Below are 21782 nucleotides of genomic sequence, written 5' to 3' on the forward strand. Positions count from 1 at the left end.
GGGGGGGGGGGAGGATGTGTGGAAATAATGCAAATGGTAGCAGTAACAATTGCCCGTGTCAGTCCAAGCCCAGTTGAGTGGGACACAGTGATCAATTCCAATGAACAAGTCACAGAACTGGGACATTTTATGGATTATATGGGATATTATATAGATTTTAATCTCCGGAGATTGTATCTCAGGGACATCCCTGGCAAAGAACTGCTAGGTGACCTGGGTTAAGGCACTCAGTCACTCTGTAGTCTCTTTGTTTTGGAAGGATGGGGGAGGGGCAGGCAATTTCTTCATGTATAAACTACTGAAAAAACTCCTATCTCCCAGCATCAGTATTTTACTTGAGTTAAAAACAATTTGACAATAAAATATTATGGAAAAAAAAAACCCAAAAAAACCCAAAAAACAACAACAACAAAAAAAACATTCTCAAGTGAACGGATGTCCTGCCTTCTGCTTCTTTCTAAGTTTCTCACCTTATTAAAAAAAAAAATCTCTTCCTCACATTACTATCAGTAGTAGAAAATTTCCAGTAGTTACTGTGAAAACTTTCGGGTTAGCCTTCACTGAGATCTGTACTGTGACTTCATCATGTCATGAATGTCCAAACCAATGTCACGGTACCTCACTGTCTGGAACTGGGCTGTCCAACATGGGAGCCATTACCTACGTGCACTTATTTAAATCAAAATTTAACTAAAATTAAGAACTCATTCCTCAGGCAAACTGGACACACATTTAAAACCTCAGCAGCCACACGCAGCTTGGTGTTATTCTATTAGTGCAGATTACAGGACATTTCCATCACTGCAGAAAGTTCTAGTGCACAGTGCTGGCCTAGAATGTAAAATCCAAACTCCTCAAACTAGCTCTCAAGGCTACCCATCATTCAGAGCCAGCCCTTCCCACCGAAATCACGCATGTTTTCCCTAAACACTGCCACTTGGCTTTGTCCAGGCCAGGCTTTCTGTCCCTCCAACAAATCCTGGTCAGCCCTGATTCTGTGCCTGTGCGCCACAGATTCCCCATCACTCAGACAAACAAGTAAATCAATTCACAGTCACCCAAGAAGTGGGATTTTCCATCGTGACAGAAAGCAATGAGGCATCTGTAAAATTTTTATCCCAGCAAAATGCTCTGCTAATGAACACGTTCAAGAAAAGGACTTTTCCCCAGAAGACCATAATGAGCTTTGGCCTCATCAGCGCTTGCTAGAGGATTATGTGAAGTGGCATTTGCCTTGGCACTTAATACCAATTTGGGTCATTATTTGACCTGTTCATGTGGGTCTATGTCTTTCTCCCCCTTTAATAAACTGTATGGCCACAGAGCGCAGGGACCAGGTCTCACATACATTTCTTTTGCATCTTCTTTTTCTACCTCATGCCTTTACTGAAACGGTGTAGCGGGTGTAAACTGGCCATCACGTGGGGGCCAGTCACGATCAACAGTACGTTGCTTTACCCAGAGTGCAATTCTGAAAAATTATGAATGAGCTGCTAACCTTCAAACATTGGGAGATTTTGCATCAGAATGCACACCTTCATTTCTTGAAAATCAGTATGGTCCAGCAACCCCGGGGGAGCACTCCCATATGGCTCTTAGGTGCTGTGGAGCACCCTTTGCCCCTTTAAATCAGACATGTGCCTGTTTACCACTTTCCCCCTTGTTAGTTCACTCCCGTTACCGCTTGGCTGCCGTAGGCTTTTGTGTTTACAACTCATTTGGAAGACACTTCCATAAAAGAACCAAGAAGGTAAATCTACACTCTGTAAACACAGCCAGGCAGCCTTTAGGCTTGTCTTAATGGGCCACATGTTTGTTTTAAGCAGAGGAAGTCAAAATTCTTATTTCAGGCTTTAGCTGGAGACATGTGCCGCACCACTGATTTTAGCTATTCTTCTTGGGCTTGTCAGGAACTGATCGTGGATCAGGGAAATGGTCAACTGAATGAACAGAACAGCCAACTTAAACAATCACATGCATACACTCAAGACTCAAGAGTATGACGATGTTCCATGGACACCGAGTGGTCCCTCAAACCAGGTGGAAATCCCAGCCCTTGTGATGCTGAGTGCTTCTGACAGCTGTCCAGTAAATCTGGACTTGACACAGGGAGCCTAAGCCTCCTTGCTGACTCTAACCCATGGTGACATCTCCGCCTTTAAATTCTTTATTATTGACTACTGTGTCCTAAAGAAGAGAACTCCTGTCTTTTCTCTCCCACTCAACTGTAAGATCCTTATAGACTCCTTTGATATCCTTCCCATGCCTCACACAGTAGGTCAGGGGTTCTTAGCCTGGACTGTCCTCAGTCAGAGGCCAAAACCCAACGAGTCATCAAAGCTCCCTATTAACAAGGTGCATACCTCACAGGCAGGCCTTCAGGACTGGAAAAGAACTCTAACTTCCAAGCATTTGTAAAAGGGCCAATACCTGATGAAATGCATGGTGGCCTTGATGACATTCATGTGGTCTGTTAGTTGTTTGTCATTTGCACATTTACCAAGCACGAATTTCATGTCTTCATCAAGGTCATGGGCAAAACAATATTAAGCTACCCAGGGTCAATTCATGCACCATGTTGGAGTAAACAGGAAATGAAACTGCCATCTGTTGGGAACATTAGTCCAACAAGGTACGAGCCCACTCATCTTGATGTTCACTTCATTCTTCTCTGGGTGGTCTGAAAGGACGCCACAAAAATATTCCTGGTGCCCTCAAATCATTCAACTTGGGAGTTGTCCGTGTCTGTGACTAGTTTAATGAGTCTCTCATAATAAGAAATGTAGTCAACTTGACATAAACTATATGAACCTCGGCAGGTTTGCACAAGAGACATGTTTCCTCTCTAACTGTATGTAAACCATATGTTGACTGATCCATGCTAAAATTATGCTGAGGAGCAGCCTCACATCTGGTTTCCAGAATGTACTCTTTCCTCACTTTCGAAAAGAGGGATGCTATTTGCTTATCTCTTGCTTTTTGAGAAGTCTTCCACTGTCCTGCTTTTTCAAAGCTCACACTCAGGGATTTCCCGATGTTAGCCTCAAGTCCTTTCATTTGGGAAACCGGTTCATTTGGGCCTAGAGACAAGCCCATGTCCGATAGCTAAAGAGACTCATGCCACCTCTCATGACTCCATGACTCACACCTCCAGTCTGAAGATGTCTTTGCTCCATGGAGAAGACTCAAATGGAGCTCAGTTGAGCTGTCCCCTGCTAGCAAAGCAATACTTTCTCTGAGCCCCTTCTTCCTCCTTTGCATGTCAACAGCGTATTTACTGAGGACTGAAGATGCAGGCACTGTGCTGCCTTTTTGGTGTTTTTCTCAGAGAGGCTAAATCCCTGTTTCTCCACTGCTTATCTTTCTCTTAAAATCTGAGATCATCCAAAGCATTCCAGTGCCACCAAGCACTTAAAAAAACTGGGGGTTTCTCTGTCCTATTCATTTTCCTGCATCTTCCCTTATTTATTGGAATTCTTCACAATCATTAAAAAAATTTTTTTAACATTTACTTATTTTTGAGAGACAGAGAGAGACAGATCATGAGCAGGGGAGGTGCAGAGAGAGAGAGGGACACATAGAATTGGAAGCAGGCTCCAGGCTCTGAGCTGTCAGCACGAACGCACGAACGCACGAACTGTGAGATCATGACCTGAGCCAAAGTCGGACGCTCAACCAACTAAGCCACCCAGGTGCCCCTCTTCATGATCTTAGTATCTGACTTTTCATTCTTACAACCTTACCAATGCTGCCGAGTCAAATATGCTATTAGAGACATTAGTCACAGAATCATATGTATAATATTATTAAAAGCCGACTTTACTAATTCGTGGCCAAGAGAAACTTAGCAAACTCCAAGATCTCCTGGTCACATTCTTTGTATTAGTTCTGTATCACTGAAGAACTCCTGTAGGTCAGAGCTCTGTTAAGAACCACAGTATATCCTGATGGCAACTGAGAAAAACCACATGAAAAGGATCAGAAACTATGACAGGCTGGCGGCGACCCTCTCTCTGCATGGTTGTCAGGCCTGATTGAATTTACAAGGAGTCTTGGGTATTGAGGTGCAGTTTGGTTTTCTATCTGTGTTACAAATAAATAACAACACACTACTGCCTCTGGCCAGATTCACACATTGTAGACCTAACAGGACACTTCTTAGCTCTTGAACCTTCACCCTCCTCTGTCCCAACCACATCTTCACTCAGGAAGGTAACTCCTTGCTTATATTTCTAGGTTTGGCTGAGTAGGAAAGTCAGAAGAGAGACCAGGAAAAAAGAGCATATTCTCCCATAAGAAAATGGAACAGGAAATATATCCTGTTAATTCCATGACCCACATATGCGGTTGGATCAGACACTTTATGTACTTTATGACAAGACTTCTTGCTAGCTATCCGTGAGAGAGTAAAAAAACAAAAGGACAAGTTAAGATATAATAAACCTTCAATATACAAACCTCCTACCAGCAAGACAGAAGGAGGGCAAGGACTTTTAAAGGTAAAAGGTTCAGTCCATTTAAAATCAGGAGCTCTGGTGCCGGGGGACACATACCCCCCAGTAATGTGTCTGAACATTAGCTTCCTTGCCAGGAGCCGAGAATTTATCAAAGTCAAGGAGTGGCAAGGTGAGATACACTGGGAAGTCTGGAAGGGGATTTTTGGGAAACGGGTTAAAGGCACAGAATCTGAAAAGCTTAGAAAGGGATGGGACAGAACACATGTTACAATTTTTTTTTAATACCAAGGAAGAAAAGTGTAAAATTTTGGTGGGAAGTAGCAATTCAATTCAAAGATTCACATTGTGGGGGCGCCTAGGGGAAGCTCAGTCGGTTAAGCATCTGATTTCAGCTCAGATCATGATCTTGCGATTTGCGAGTGCCAGCCCCGCATTGGGCTGTCTGCTGTCAGCACAGAGCCTGTCCCCTTCTCTCTGCCCCTCCCCTGCCTGCCCCCCACTCAAAAATAAACAAACATTTAAAACATTATTTAAAAAAAGAGTCATACTGGACACAGAACACTGCACATAAGGGCCAACTTCTTAGGAGTTAGAAGAGCCTTCAAATAACTACCTTCTATATTACTAACTACTAACTACCTACCATGATCTACATACACAGTAACTATCGATCTACAACATGGAAAACCGGCCCTCCCCAAAGATGTCCATGTCTCAATCATGGCAACCTGTGATTACATTACATGGCGAAGAGGTGGCCAAAGAAACTGAGGTTGCTAATCAGCTAACTTTAAAATAAAGGGATTACGGGTGCCTGGGTGGCTTGGTCAGTTGAGCGTTCAACTTTTGACTTTGGCCCAGGTCATGTTCCCAGGGTCAGGGGATCAAGCCCTGCACTGGGCTCTGCACTGAGTGTGGAGCTGCTTGGGATTCTCTCTCTCTTTCTCTCTCTCGGTCTCTCTCTTACTCTCTGCCCCTCTCCCCTGCTCATGTGTCCTCTCTAAAATAAAAAACAAATAATAATTATATAAGGGATCATTCAGAATTATCTAGGAGGGCTCAGTGTAATCACAAGTGTTCTTTAAAGCGTCAGGATACAGCCTGAAAGAGATCCAGCCAGTCTTTGCCATCGTTGAGGTAGAAAAGGGAATCATGCAAGACGGGCGACCTGGAGAAGCTGGAAAAGACAAGGGAACAGCAGGCTGTCCCCTAGAAACTCCAGAAAGGAAGACAGCCCTACGGACCCCTGGATCCTGGGCAGGGGAGACCCGTGTCAGCCTTGTGACCTGCAGTTCTACAAGATGATACCTCTGTGTTGTCTGAGCCACTGGATCTGTGAGGGCAGTGGGAAGGAAGGGAGTCGTTTACACACCGCTGCTTGAGACGGAAACAAGGCCTCCGATACATGAATCACTCCAAGCAATGACAGCGCTCCTCTTTCTGAACTGAAGAAAGAAGTCAGTCACTCACCTTTTTATAAGTTTTTTCTTCATTCTGCTTTCCAGATGCCGTGTCTCCATTTTCAGCAGCGGACGACATCTGTAAGAGAAAAACGAACCAGTGTGAACTTCCAGCTCTACGTGAAACACCATATGCTAATACTACTGCTACCTGGACAATCTATTTGGTTAATCACATTTGCATTGTTAGCGCTCCCTTATGCTCTAAAATGTCATGGAAGTCCAAGCCCTAATCATGTGTACAAGTTCCTTTCTATAACGTCTTAAAAAAAAAAAAAAGCTTCCTCTGATGATAGATGCTTTCTGTGTAAGTATCTGGAAAGTACCAAAAAATATCAATCAGAACAAAAAAAAGTACTTCATTCTACTGCCCTCGGGTAACTCCGCTCTTCGCATTTGGGCACGTATGTTACCACCTTTCATTCCGCGCCCTTTGATGCTAAGAGTATCAGGATACCGTCTCTACCCAGCATTCCTCAATGAACATTATGTCACATGCATTTTCCCAGTTGATTAAAACATCTCCTTGTAAGAACAGCCACTTTTTCTAATTGCAGGGCACAACGCTGTGAACACAACTGCACGTTTATACTTCAGTTTTAACAACGCTGACGTTAAAGGGCAGGTGAGGTGGTCTACAGATAATACAATAATTGTTTTGGGCCTCTGTTTTTGTCCAACTTCAATGTTTTCTCAGATTCCAGAATTACAAGGTCATTAAAACAAACATGAGTAAATTTCTTTCCCAGGATATACTCGGTGAGCGTGGGCTTGCTTCATGACATGCTTACGGTGACGATTACCATTTTAATTATCTTCGCTAATTTCAGAGGTGACAGAAAGCATCTCTTTTAATGTGAACTTTTGAAAATTATAAATAAAGGTTATTTTTGGTTTGCATATCTGGGTGGGGTTTTTTTTTTGCCTTTTTTTTTTTTTTTTTAGCTCTCTGTATTTCTTCTTTTGAGTTTCCCAAAATTTTTAAAAATATTTGTCTTTGGGAAAGAGAGACAGAGTGCAAGCAGGGGAGGGGCAGACAGAGAGGGAGACACAGAATTCAAAGCAGGCTCCAGGCTCTGAGCTGTCAGCACAGAGCCTGACGTGAGGCTCAAACCATGAACCATGAGATCATGACCTGAGCCGAAGTCAGACACTTAACCAACTGAGCCACCCAGGCGCCTCTGATGTTTTGAGTTTTCTATTATTGTATCCATTTATCTACCAGGTTCTTAGGGATTTATTTTTTTTATCTATTATGGTTATTATTACTCGTATTTTTCTTATTGATTTTTATGTATCAATGTTACTAATCTATCTCCTAGCACATTATTAAAATTTTCCATGCTGCTTTCATACTATAATTATGACATAGAGAAGTTTTATATTTTTCATGCACAACACTATTGACTACCTTTGTGACTTCTTTTAATGCTCTTAGAGAAAATATTGTTCTCTCATTGGGATGTATCAGATATTTAAACATGTGTTTCTTTTAATTTTTCATGCTAAGATTTTTGTGTTTTAACTCTTAATTTGTCTGAATTTTCACAGCCACTTACTTAGATGGTAAGTGAGGAGAACAATATAGCCACAGAACCACGGCATTTAAGGACCTTCTCTTAAGGTGCATGGAGAGCATCTGATACACCAAGAAGGGGTAACACCTCTGATTTTCTTGTAACCCTTTGAAGCACGTTATTTTACTTTTTTAAGAAGAAAAGGTTTTACCTGAAGTGTAACTGACACAGTGTTCTACCAGGTTCAGGTGTACAACCTAGTGATTCCGCCAGTCTGCGTGCTCTGCTCTGCTCACAAGGGCAGCTACGTCAGTCTCCACAGAACACTCACACAATTCCATGGACTAAACCCCCTACACTGTACCTTTCATCCCTGGCCCTTACTTATGCTGTAACCGGAAGCCCGCGTCTCCCCCTCTCAGCCCCAGTTGACCCCTTCTCCCCCATCCCTTCCCCTCTGGCAACCATCAGTCTGTTCTCTGTATTCAAGGGTCTGCTTCTGCTTTTGTTTCTTTATTCATCTGTTCTTTAGATTCCCCATATTCGTGAAATGATTTGGTATTTGACTCTCTCTGTCTTATTTCACTTAGCATTACATTCTCTTGGTCCAACCATATTGTGGCAAATGGCAAGATCTCATCCTTTGTTATGGCTGCATAAGGGTTAATTTGTGTGTGTGCGTGTGTGTGCGCGCTACTTTACCCATTCATCTATCGATGTATACTTAGGTTCTTGAAGCAGATTTTAAATCTTGGGCTTTAAATTTTTTAAATGTCTATTTATTTTTGAGAGGGAGGGAGAGGAGAGGGAGACAAAGGGAGAGGGAAAGAGAGGGAGGGAGAGGGAGAGAGAGAGAAGCAAAGAGAGAAGCAGAGAGAGAGGGAGACATGGAATCTAAAGCTGGCTCCAGGCTCTGAGCTGTCAGCACAGAGCCTGACACAGGGCTTAAACCCATGAACCATGAGATCATGACCTGAACTGAAGTTGGATGCTTAACACACTAAGCCACCCAGGCACCCCTAAATCTTGGGCTTTTAATAAACATAGTGTGTGTGGATTAAACCTAAAAATTTGCTAGCCATTTCTCTGCATTAAAAATAAAAGACCCTCATAGGCCTGACAGGACTAGAAACCATCCAAGAAAATTAAAGAATGGATCAAGGTAAGCTAACCTCACCAGACCTATGACTGCCCGCCCCTCAAAGCATTCTCTTAGATAAATTTTCTTCCATTTGCATCCATATAGCTAACTGGATGGCAACCCGCTCACTATAATATGGACACGTGTTTCATATACTACTGTTTCTCACGCTGTATCTGCTTACTACATTTAAAAAATAACTAATTTTCAGGGCACCTGAGTGGCTCAGTCAATTAATAAGCATTCGACTCTTGGGTTTGGCTCAGGTCATGATCTCACAGCACATGAGATCAAGCCCCACACTGGGCTCTGCACTGACAGCATGGAGCTTGGGTGGGATTCTCTCTCTCCCTCTCTCCCCCTGCCATGACCTCTGTCTCAAAATAAATGAATAAACATTTAAAAAAAATAATTGATTTTCTAGTTTCTTCACAATATTTTGGTGAAGTTTGAATAACATATTAGTGGAATTATAATACCTGAAAGGTCTAATAATAACAGGCTTAGTGAAGAAAAGCAAACTAAAGGCTAGGTCAGGTCATGCCCCTGGAAAAGCTCAAATTATTCAATTACTTTAAGAATATATAGGGGCACCTGAGTGGCTCAGTTGGTTAAAGTGTCCGACTTCGGCTTAAGTCACAATCTCATGGTTCATGGGTTCGAGCCCCGCATCGGGCTCTGTGCTGACAGCTAGCTCAGAGCCTGGAGCCTGTCTTCGGACTCTGTGTCTCCCTCTCTCTGACCCTCCCCTGCTCATGCTGTCTCTCAAAAATAAATAGAAAACATTAAAAAATTTTTAAAAATTAAAAAAAGAATATAGAGGTATTTATCTGATATTAGATCCCTGCATAGGCAAAGATATTAATACACATAAAAGTTACAGAATAAAAAATTTAACTGATTTGACCACTCAAAATTCTAGACTTCTTAATGTCAAAAGAGATCATGAATATTAGGAGGCAAGCAACAAGGTGGAAATACTGGCAATGAATGCGACAGAAGTTAGTAATTCTAAAACATGAGAAGCGTATTTAAACTGCGCAGAGCCCGTCACGAATCTAACGACTTCATTCCTACGAGTCTCCCCTTTCTCTCGTCAACTTCCACTGTTCTGTTTCTACCCCATCAGCGCTCGCCATTTTTTCCACCTTGACAGAATAAAAGCCTTTTCTTGATTCCACTTCCTCCTCACTACCTTATTCCTCCATGCAACAAAACTCCTTGAAAAAGATGTTTCTACGTCATCCCCGGATTCCTTTTGACATATTCTCTCTTTAATGCACTTCAATCAGGGGTCTTCTCTCACCACTGTGAGACCTCTCTATTGAAACCACCAAGGACCTCCATGTTGCCAAACCCAATGGGTAAATCTAAGCCTCCACCTTGCCTGACCTAATAGATGACTGATACAGATCAGATGATCGCTCCCTCTTCCTTGACTGAATTTCTTCACTTGGTGTCTAGAGCCCCACTCTCTTCTTCTTACCCTCCCCCTCCCCAGCACCTCCTTGGCTACTTTTCAGTCTCCTTAGACAGTTCTTCTTCTTTTCTCTGTAACCTCCTAATGTTGGAGTATCCAGGACTGACTCCTTGTTCTCCATCCATACTCTCCTGAGAATCTCCAAATACCATCTGGATCTCTCTTCTGAGCTCCTGAGTAGTGTATCAAATGGTCTTCTTGGTATCTCCATGTGGATATCTAACAGAAACCTTCAAATTTGCAAATCTAAAACCATATTCCTGATATTCCCTCCTAAACTTCCTTCCCTTGGACCTTTGCCATCTCAGTTAACGGCATCTCCAACCTCTTACTGCTCAGGCCCCAAATCTTAGAGTCTTCCTTCTCTTACACCATAGTCAACGTGTCAGCAAAGCCTCTGGAAGCCATCCAGAATCCAGTCACCTCTCAGCACTCCTGCTCCATGTTCTAGGCAGATCTACCATCTTCTCACGCACGGGTTACTCCTTCTTGACCTCCCAACAGGGCTTGCTACTGCCATCCGTGCCCATCAACAATCTACTCTCGGCCAGAGTGACCTGTCCTTAAACCTAATCATACCGTGTCTCTTTTCCCTTAAGCCCCTACAGTAATTTCCCATTTCACCCAGAATAAAAGCTAAAGTCCTTACAATGGTTGATGTGTCCCTCTATGATTTCCCCATCCCCTTCCCATTCCTCCTCTAACCTCAGCACCTCTCAACTCCCCCTCCAGCCCCCTGCTTCTGGTACTCTGCTGTTCCTCAAACACACCAGAACGCTGCTACATTAAAGCTTTCTGCCTGAGTTATTCCCGCTGACTGAACAGTCTTCCCCAGGCACCTGCTTATCTCCTTTAGGTCTTTGCTCAAATGTCAACTTCTATCTGATGCTTAGCTTGATGATCCTATTTTAAACTACAACCTACTTGGTACCTCCCTGCCCCCATACCTCATCCTCCTGATTCCCCTGAACTCTCCTTCATTTCTTGCTTTCCTTTCTTTCTTTTCTCGCTTCCTTCCTTTGCTTTCCTGCCTTCCTTCTCGAGGTCCCACCTTCCCTCTCCTTTTTCTTTTCTCCCTTTCTTCCTTCCTCTCTCCCTCCTTTTCTTTCATTCTTTTTTGCCCATAGCACTCATCAGTGTCCAACATACTATAGAGTTTCCACATTTATTACAGTGGGTTTTTGTTTCAGTCTGTCCTCTCCTGAAGAATTTTAACTCCACAGAGGTAGGGACTTTCATCTCTTTCGTTCACTAATGTACCTCCAACACTTAAACTGTACCTGGCACATAATAAGTGCTTCATAAATATTTACAGAATGAATGAATGAGTACATTGATAAGAAAGGTAAAAACACACCATTAGATCAATGCAGGCAGCATCTGATTCCTTGGGTGTTTGGGTGTTTTATGTGAGGGAAGGAAGCTGACCCCCCGAAGGAAGGTGATCAAGACCTAACTTAGGGGCCCCACACCATCAGTCACATCGTCAGGATTCTTTGGAAGGTGCAGTGGCACGGTAACTTGAGATACAGTTGCCAGGGAATAAACTGTCATGTCCCAAACTCAACATAACTCCTTCATCAATGAAGGCGACTTTTAGACTGTACAAACTTCAATAACATAATCCCCATGTATGTTTTCAGCCTTTTTAAAAACATAAACTACGTCTACGGCCATACCACCCTGAACGCGCCCGATCTCGTCTAAAAGCATAAATTTCCACTGAATATGCCACGTTTTCATTTTCCTGACACAACCAGCCAACTCTCAAAACGCTCTGCAAATGAATTTGGAATTAAGTTTCATAAAATATGACGAAAGCTCCTTGATTTTTTTAAATCAAATGTGTAACTGTTCATTATTTTTCAGTCATTTTAACATCTAAACATAATGTTTGTGGGACAGTGGGGTGGCTCAGTTGGTTACGTGTCTGACTTCAGCTCAGGTCATGATCCCACAGTCTGTGAGTTCGAGCCCCATGTCGGGCTCTGTGCTGACAGCTAGCTCAGAGCCTGGAGCCTGCTTCCGGTTCTGTGTCTCCTCTCTCTACCCCTCTGCCTCTCATGCTCTGTCTCTCTCTGTATCAAAAATAAATAAAACATTAAAAAAAATTAAAAAAAATTTAAAAATAATGTTTTTTCCCTAAGAAAAGTAAAATAGATATTTGGAAAAAAAAGAAGTAAAACTATCACCTTTAATCCTATTAACTGTTAGTATTTGCTTATTTTACCATATGATTTTTTTCAAATGTGTGTTTATTTGTTAACAAAACTGGGGTCATACATTACATACAAAATTTATCTGCCCTTTTCAGTCTGTCATAAACTTGATCTGCATCACTAAGTATTAATTAGAAATATTAATAGAATTAGAAATATTAAGTAGAAAAATATCTAACATCTGAATAATTTTATCATAAAAATGTATCATAGGTCAATATATACTAATGGACATTTCAGGATGCTTTTTATTTTTCTGTTACAAATAAAACTGTACTCTGTGTTCTTAGAATTTTCCTCGGCAAGTCTACCAGCACCACCAGCCATTCACAAAACAGGGTCTACTGGGGAAAATATACCTACTTCATAACTGGGGTGGTATCAAGGGTTTTCATCTAAAATCAGATAAAACACTTGGCCAATGCTGGGCAAAAATATTTTATTTTGCATGTAGAATACTGTCTATTCACAATAAGAATAGACAACTCTGTCATGTTTACTTGGTTCTTTGTATTTCATTGGTGAATTATGTGTCTGAGGCTCTAGCCCATTTCTCAAGAGGGTATGTGCGTCTCGTCAATTTATTATGTGCTCATGACAATAAGGGCAGAATTTTCTTTAACCTTCGGCAGTGTAACAGAAGCCACAGAATGAAGGCTTTCCTAAAGAATGCCATTCAGCCATTAAATTTAAAAGACTTGGCAGTTCTGAAAACCTAAAACCTCCAAGAGCAACAAGCAGGGGTCTTTGGAAAAAATCACTATAGACAGGGGTGGGCTAATGGGCACTAATACAGGACATATGATTGGACAGTCTTTTTATTACTCTGTAGGTCACCCCTGAATGGGCAGAAGGAAAGAGGTGAAGAGAAATAGGCCAACTTCTAGTTTTAAAACACAATTCCTCTTAGGTGGCACAAAATGGACAGTAACGACAAAGGGATGCCCGGCATGTGGCGTGAACTTGAAGGCTTCTCTTAGGGCGATGCTGAACAAAGGTCACGCGGACCCCTTCACCAGGACACCTGTGCAGGGGGGCAAATGAGACGCTTGGGAATGTTCTGGTAAACTGCAAATGGCCACTGAAATGGACACAGGGATAATGACTATTTGTTCTTAGACTTGCTGTGTTCCTGTACCAGTTAAAGTGCATCATCTACAACTGCAGGAGCCAAGATGAGTATGTTTTACACAGATTATATATAATTATATGTATTTCTATATGTGCACGGAAGAAAGAGGAAAGAAGTTCACAGAAGCAGTGGCGATTATCTGCAGATGATGGAATTATAAGTGCTGTGGGTTTCCATTTTTGTATTTTTCTGTATTCTCCAAGGATTCAGCAATGAGCACTCTACACTTGACAATGAGGAAAACATTAATGCTCTTCAAGAACTGAACCACACCCAGTAATCAATGGTGAAGCTGTATCTCCCAGGTTCTGTTCTGTCCCCTGAGAAATGCTGACATTCACAAAATTTCCTATGCTTCTATTTGCTTGTCATTTGTTTTAAATTTGTTAATGTCAAAGTTAAAGGTCATGAAGTAGGACAGGATTTAGAATATGTGTAAATAAGTATAAAATAAAAGAGGTAAGAGCTCTAGTGTGAGTCCGTTGGGCTTAATTAAAAAATATAGGCTGTTGGGGTGCCTGGGTGGCTCAGTTGGTTAAGTGTCTGACTTCAGCTCAGGTCATGATCTTTTGTGAGTTTGTGAGTTTGAGCCCCACATCAGGCTCTGAGCTGTCAGCAGCACGGAGTCTGCTTCAGATTCTGTGTGTCCCTCTCTCTCTGCCCCCACCTGCTTGTATGCGCTCTCTTTTTCTACAAATAAACATTTTTAAAAATGTAGACTGTATATCCTTACCTTTGTAAATGAAATGGCAAATCATCTGTAGTTAGTCATGATGGGTGACCTATTCATTGTTGAAATGGCTTTCCTTTCCAAGTTCCTGTTAAAAAAGAAATCACTGGTTATTATTTATTCATGTCTCTACCTCATCTCCCAAAGAAAGATCAGAGCTGGCTATAGGAATAATACAAGGCAATCAGTTTAAACCAAATAAAGGAGGGACCCAATGTTAAAAATGGAACTAGAGGTCTTAGAAGAAAATAGAGAGGAACACAGGTGTAATGTTAGGTTGGGTGTCTTACCAAGAAACACCGTAAATCCATGTCCCATAAAGGAAAAAAATGTGCAGATTTGACTACATAAAAATTCATGTTTACATGACCAGATACCATAACAAACCCCCAGAATGAAAAATGCGTTGCGGCTCATGTGACAGGGTTAGCGTCCAAGGTACGAGGAGACGATACAAATGGATTATGAAGGAAAAAACAAGTCGCACAGTATAAAAACAGGAGAGGGGTATGAACTGGAACTACAGATCACTGGTAAACCTGTGAAAAGGCTAAGCCCTCTGAGCGGTAAGAGAACATGAACTAAAATGAATGAGATGCCACTATCTGCCCATCAGGTTGGCAAACATTTTAAAGACGGCAAACATCCAATGCTGGTAAGTATGTCAATAATCAAGGACTCTTCCTGTACCATTCAGCTGACAGCTTCAACCTTTTTATAGAAAGGAATGTAGCAATGGTCCTTCAAACAGGACCAAACTTGCCAAGTTTGGCCCAACTTCTAAGATTCTTTCCCAGAGAAATGAAAACACTGTAACTTTTAAGATGTTTGAATAAGGGTATTTATTCCTGCTTGGGTTGTGGTAATATGGTTATAGTTCTATCATATTCTCCTGTATTTGGGAGGGTTGCCTTAAATTTTCCCTAACAATGCTGACCCAGTGAATAATCTATGTGTAATAGTGACCTGATGAAACTTACTTTTAAAAGGATCTTTTCTTATTTAGTAATTTTAGTTTGGGGTCCATTGTGGTCAATGTGCACTTCTGTTTTCTTTTTACTTGTGTATACTTGGCATATCATTATCTATTTCTTTAACTTTTTTAGCTGTCAGTTTGTTTTATCTGTGTTCTTTTTTGCTAATTTAACAGTCTTCCATTTGAAAGGGGATTTCAACAAACCGGCATCTACTGTGATAGGATCATATTTGGCTTGCTTCCAATGTACCTGTTTACTATTCTTTTAAATGTTTTAATGTTTACTTTTTGAGAGACAGAGAGAGACAGCATGGGTGTGGGAAGGACAGAGAGAGAGGGAGACACAGATTCCAAAGCAGGCTCCAGGTTCTGAGTTGTCAGCACAGAGCCTGATATGGGGCTCGAACTTACAAACTGAGATCATGACCTGGGTTGAAGTCGGCCCCTTAACTAACTGAGCCACCCAGGCGACCCTATTTGTTTACTATTAACTATGTTTGTCGTTACATTTACTTCTACCCATTTCCTCTTTGCTGGATTAATCAAATCTGTAAGTCTACTTTTTTCTTCCTAGGAATGACAACAGTTTATGCCATGTAGATTTGCTTAATTATTGTATTTTTAAATCATGAGGGAAATCTACGTTTTCCTGTCAGCTCCATCAGGGTCTGCGCCTGTAGAGAGCCACCTCAGCCACGTGACAGCCTCCTGGGGGCTGCCCACATCCTGTGACCAAGTGGGGAAGGGCAGCCCCCGGCCAAGCTGAGCCCGCTTTGTGGGTCCCGCACGGGAGCCTGGCTTCCCTCTCTGCTCACCCAACCATGCTCCCCACCTCTTCCTTTCACAGGCTGTATTAGTCTCCACGTGTGTGCCTTAATGTGGTAGCAATTTCTTCTCTCGCATTCTGGAAGCTGGAAGTCCAAAATCAAGGTGTCAGCTGGGCCATGCTCCCCCTCCACGGCTCTGGGTAAAATCTATCCCTTCTTCTTCCTGCTTCTGGTGGCCACTGATCCTTGGAGTTCCTTGGCGTGTGGCTGCATCAATCCTGTCACAGGGCATTCTCCTTGTGTGTCTGTCTTCACGCGGCATTTTCCCCTTCTTCTAAGGACCTCAGTCATATTGGATTAGGGTCTACCATCATGACCTCATCCTACCTTGATGACATGAGAAAAGGCTCCATTTCTAAATAAGGATCATATTCACAGATACCAGGGTTTAGCACTTTACATATTTTTTTTTTTTTGCAGGATACCATTCAATCCTAACACAGGTGTGGACCTCTAATAAATATGTTGCACCCAAAATTCTGTTTCACTGCCTGCTTTCAGAGAACCCGACCCATTACATCTCCTCTCTCTTCCTCATCCACAGGAGGTATTTAGAACATTTTCCCCCCACGTTTTATTTATTTTTGAGAGGCGGGGAGGGAGAGAAAGAGAACATGAGCAGGCGAAGGTCAGAGAGAGAGGGAGACACAGAATCCGAAGCAGGCTCCAGGCTCTGAGCTAGCTGTCAGCACAGAGCCTGACGTGGGCTCGAACCCATGAACCATGAGATCATGACCTGAGCCGAAGTCGGATGCTCAACTGACTGAGCCACCCAACCCAGGAGCCCCTAGAACATTTTTTTAACGTTTTAATTTTTTTTTTATTTTTGAGAGAGACAGAGCATGAGCGAACGAGGGTCAGAGAGAGAGGGAGACACAGAATCAGAAGCAGGCTCCAGGCTCTGAGCTGTCAGCACAGAGCCTAACACGGGGCTTGAACTCACAAACTGTGAGATCATGACCTGAGCCAGAGTCAGATGCTTGACTGACTGAGCCACTCAGGTGCCCCTATTTCGAAAATCTTTACTCTCTCACTGACTGCTTCACCTTGACTACTAAATATCTCTTAGTCTGCATGGCTCTTCTGTTTCAAGAAATCTTAAATGACTATTTATGGTTTGTAGTCATGTTATCATCCTTCTTTAGACTTGGTTCTAAGTTTTACAAGGTTCATTGTTCACTGTTGTTTCTTTGGCTTTTCACCCTCCCCCTCCCCCCATCGTGATACTTTGTTCTGATTCAACATCATCTGGTTGGAACACTTCTTAAGTAACTTCCTCATAAGTGGCACGTGGATGGCCCACTCTGACTCATTCCATGTCCAAACATGTCTTTCTTTTGGCTTCATGTATGACTAGATCTGTTGACTGGTTATGGGGTTCTGAGCTCAGTCCTTTTTTCTTTCAACTCTCTATAAATATGGTATCACTGTGTTCTCGCTTCCTAGCTTACAGCTAAGTAGTTTCATGCTAGACTGAGGCCCTTGTCTTGGTAACTTACTAGTTTTCTCTGTCTAGAAACTGAGGAGAGGTTTTTTTTTTCTCTCTTTTTAATTGAAATAGAATTACATACAGTGTTTGTCATATTATTTTCAGTGTTTAATATAATGAGTCAATGACTTACTTCATGAATCGCTCTACCCACCTCCCCTCTGGAAAACATCAGTTTGTTTTCTTTATGAGTCTGCTTTTTTTGTCTATATCTTTTATTCTTTGTTCATTTGTTTCATTCCTTAAATTCCACACATAATGGAACCATATGCCATTTATCTTTCTCTGGTGGATTTCACTTAGTATTACACCTTCTAGGTCCATCCATGTTGTTGCAGATGGCAAGATCTCATTCTTTTTAATGGATGATATGGCTAATACTCCATTGTCCATATATACCACTTCTTTATCCATTAATCTGCTGACCAGCACGGGGTTGATTTCATATCTTGGCTATTGTAAATAATACTGCAATAAGCATGGTGGTGCTTGTATCTTTTCTAAGTGTTTTTGTTTTCTTTAGTTAAATACCCAGTAGCAGGCTTACTGAATCATACAGTAGTTCTATTTTTAATTTTTTGAAGAACCTCCATATTGTTTTCCACGGTGGCCGAACAATCTTGCATTCTCACCAACAGTGCATGAGGGTTCCTTTTTCTCCACATCTTCACTGACACTTGTTATTTCTGGTCTTTTTTATTTTAGCCATTCCGACAGATGTGAGGTAGTACCTCAGTGAGGTTCTGATTTGCATTTCTCTGATGATTAGGGATATTGAGCATCTTTTCATGTGTCTGTTGCCCATCTGTATGGCTTCTATGGAGAAGTGACTACTCAGGTTGCTCTGCTCATTTTTAAATCATATTATCTGGGTTTGAGTTGTTGAGTTGCATTAGTTCTTTATATATTTGGATATTAACCTTTTACTGGAGGCTGCTCTTTCATTTTGCTGATGATTTCCCTTGCTCTGCAAAAGCTTCTTTAATTTGGTGCAGTCCCAATCGCTGAATTTTTCTTTTGTTTCCCTTGCCTCAGGAATCATCTAGAAAAAAATGTTTCTATGGCTGACATCCAAGAAACTACTGTTTGTATTTTCTTCTAGGTGTTTTATGGTTTCAAGTCTCACATTTAGGCCTTTAATCCATTTTGAGTTTATTTTTGTATAGGGTGTAATAAAGTGGTTTAGTTCCTTTGTTTTTTCCCTTCTTCCTCCTCCCCATCCCCTCCCCTCCCCCATCTTCTTCTTTTTGCATGTAGCTGACTAGCTTTCCCTGCACCATTTGTTAAAGAGACTATCTTTGTCCTACTGTATAGTCTAGCTTCTTTTGCTGTAGATTAATTGATAACTTAAGTGAAGGTTTATTTATCTCATTCCATTGATCTGTATGTCTATTTTTGTGCCAGTACCATATTGTTTTGATTGTTACAGCTTTGTAGTCGGTCTCAAAATCTGAGCCTGTGATACCTCTAGCTTTCTTCTTTCTGAAGACTGCTTTGGCTATTCATGGTCTTTCGTGGTTCCACACACATTTTGGGATTCATTCTAGTTCTGAGAAAAAGTTGTTGGTATTTTCATGGGGATGCATCAAATCTATAGATCGCTGGGTAACATGGACGTGTGAACAATAGTGATTCTTCCAAACCATGAGCGTGGAAAAGGTTTCCATCTGTTTGCATCATCTTCAATTTCCTTTTCAATGTTTCATAGTTTTTGAAATACAGGTCTTTTACATCTTTGGTTAAGTGTGTGCCTAGGTAACTATTTTATTATTTTTGTGCAATTGTACATGGGATAGCATTCTTAATCTGAGAGGCTCCTCTTTTAACATTGCGTTCAAAAATTCCATAAGGATAGATGTGTCTTTTTTCACTAACCCTGCCAAGCAAAGGGAAACTGACAAGAAGCTATTACATTGAGATCCGATGACTTGACTTCTACCATGAATACTATTTAGGCTATCTCAATGAGGAATGAATGGACTGCATATCCTTCAGGCAATCCTCCCTGAAAAGTGTTTCTCATAACCAACCTTTTGATAAGAATTGGACAGTAAAACACTCAAAGTTATAGTCTCTGGCAAGAGCCTGGAATGTGAAATTCTAGCAGCCAAGTAAGGGCATAATCATAGAGTCAGGTCTCCTTAGGAAATGTGTTAACATGTAATCTGATACAGACTCCCAGTTAGGACCTATTTTCTTAAATTATTTCTGACATTAGACAGAACCAACTTACAGTGTCTTATGGTTAGACTGTTGAGACCTCAGCTCAGATAACAGAAATACATACCAAGCAATGAGGTTGGGTTTTTTTTGTTTGTTTTTTACTATTTAATTGTTTGTCTATCCTTTCTGATATTTAATATCTGGGTTCTGTTAGCATCAGGAATAAATAATTTACATGATTCCATAGGTTTCCACTTTTTTTTTAATTTTTAATTTTTTTAGAGAAAGTGAGCAAGGGTGCGAGTCGGGCAGAAGGACAAAGGGAGAGAGAGAAAGAGAATCTTAAACAGGGTCTATACTCAGCATGGAGCTCGACGTGTGGCTCAGTCTCACAACCCTGGGATCACAATCCAAGCTGAAGTCAAGAGTGAGACGCTCAATTGATCGAGCCACCCAGGAGCCCCTTTAGCTTCCCGTATTTATGAGTTTGGAAGGAGAAACATGATCATCTGTCGAGCAACAACTATGCGGTGACATCCGTGAGCTCATTCACCACTGCAAATAATCCCTGAGCATCCTCTGATTCAGCAAGTGCTGTTGGCACCTGTAACCGACTGTCCTAGAGCACCCATGGGAGGTAATCATTTTTCATTTTGCCAAGGCAGGCTCTCCTGCTGTGAGGCTGGTCTGTCGAAGGGAAGCCCTTAGTGGGTCACCATAGGGACCACCTCCCCAAGCATCTCTACCTCGGCCTGGCTCTACTCTCCTCTATACCAGTGGTGGGCCTCACAACCACCCGGGGACCTGTGTGCAAATTCAGACCCTTGGTCTACACACCCAAACAACGAATTCACCAGGGTGGTGGGTCTGGGGAATGCACACTTCCAGCATGCTTCATGGGCTTGGGCTCCTCTACGCCGCTCTGACTACTAAAGGCAACAAAGATGTTTTATTACTTCAACGGCATTGTCAGAGTCCAGTAGGGAAAATGGAACCCATTCTGGGAGTGTTAAAGAGAGGGAACTTAACACACAGAATTGATTATAAATGTTGACAGGTGAGCAGAAAAGTGAAGGAAAACTGGTTAAGAACGCAGAGATTTACCACAGCAGGAGGCCACCACCACTTTCGAGGCCAGAGGCACACCAACAGACAGGGTGTTGATGGACCGCACAGGCTGGAGGTTATCTGCTGGACCAGAACACCGTGGTGAAGGTTCACTGGCAGCAGTTGGAACCACAGAAGGAGAGGTATATTTAGAGACATGAGGAAGACTGAGTCACTGATGGACACGCTCCCCCAAGGCAGAGAGAGGAGAAAAACACCCGGGATTCTCCCTCACCCCCTGTACCTGCTAATTTCTATGTACGGCTCCCGTGGGCCAGCCCACTGAAAACCATCTAACGTGAGGTGCCTGAGAAGTGTGTCCTACACGGATGACTCTGCCCAGTGATACAGAACCAGAGTGACCTTTGGCTCTGAGAACAAACAGGCCGACAGACCACAGAATGACACAGAAGACAGCAAAAAAGGTAGGAAAGCAGATATGTGCTGATGATATCCATAAGAAACACGATTTCAAAGGAAACGTGGAATGGGAGGGAGGCCAGAGCTGGGACAAACACTTCTATTTTTATGACTCTGGGGATCTGCAAAGAGCTTCCAGTAGATGGCTACTTCTGTGGCCTCTCCACTAAGTGTAAGAGTGACGCTATGACTTGGGACAACATGCCTGGGGTCAACGCAAGGCTGAGGAGGGGTGGGAATAAGGTCTGATCCAGAGCTTTGTCTGACATCAAATCAGTTCTCCCCACAAAGCCACACTGTCCAGCTATCTGACAAAACAATTTGAAGCCGGTCTGATCAAGAGCGGACTTCCTCTTTCCATCTGTAATTGTGATCCAAACATTAGCCAATAACATTGATTTACATGATGATTTTCTGTAAAACGCATTCTCCATCCGTGAGCCTCAACCTCGAGGGCGTTTCTGAATTTACAGGGTGTCAGGGAAGCTTGTGGAAGCTCTATGGTTACTCAAAATTATAGATTTGTGATCCTGGGGGCCATACTTGAGTTATCAGTGACCCGTTCAAACTGAGCCTCCAGCTAGGGCCACAGAAATCCGTATTTTTCCTTTCCCACTGAGTCTGCTTTTCATGCAAGACCAAATGAGGGGGAAAATGGCCAATT

At 42.2% G+C, this 21782-nt stretch overlaps 1 protein-coding gene across 2 annotated transcripts in view; it reads right to left on the reverse strand.

The window, feature by feature from the left end:
* Positions 1 to 21782, reverse strand: part of PIP5K1B (phosphatidylinositol-4-phosphate 5-kinase type 1 beta) — a 305766-nt gene that overhangs the window by 176348 nt on the left and 107636 nt on the right. For both annotated transcript variants that reach the window (XM_029921176.1, XM_029921175.1), the window contains exons 2-3: positions 14140 to 14224; positions 5928 to 5996 (exon numbers count right to left, since the gene is read on the reverse strand). In XM_029921176.1, coding sequence (XP_029777036.1) covers positions 5928 to 5996 — 69 coding nt within the window. In that variant the 5' untranslated portion in view covers positions 14140 to 14224. The remainder of the gene's footprint in view (positions 1 to 5927; positions 5997 to 14139; positions 14225 to 21782) is intronic.

The sequence above is a fragment of the Suricata suricatta genome, chromosome 13 (genome assembly GCF_006229205.1).
Source record: "Suricata suricatta isolate VVHF042 chromosome 13, meerkat_22Aug2017_6uvM2_HiC, whole genome shotgun sequence".
In the NCBI taxonomy this organism is placed as follows: Eukaryota; Metazoa; Chordata; class Mammalia; order Carnivora; family Herpestidae; genus Suricata; species Suricata suricatta.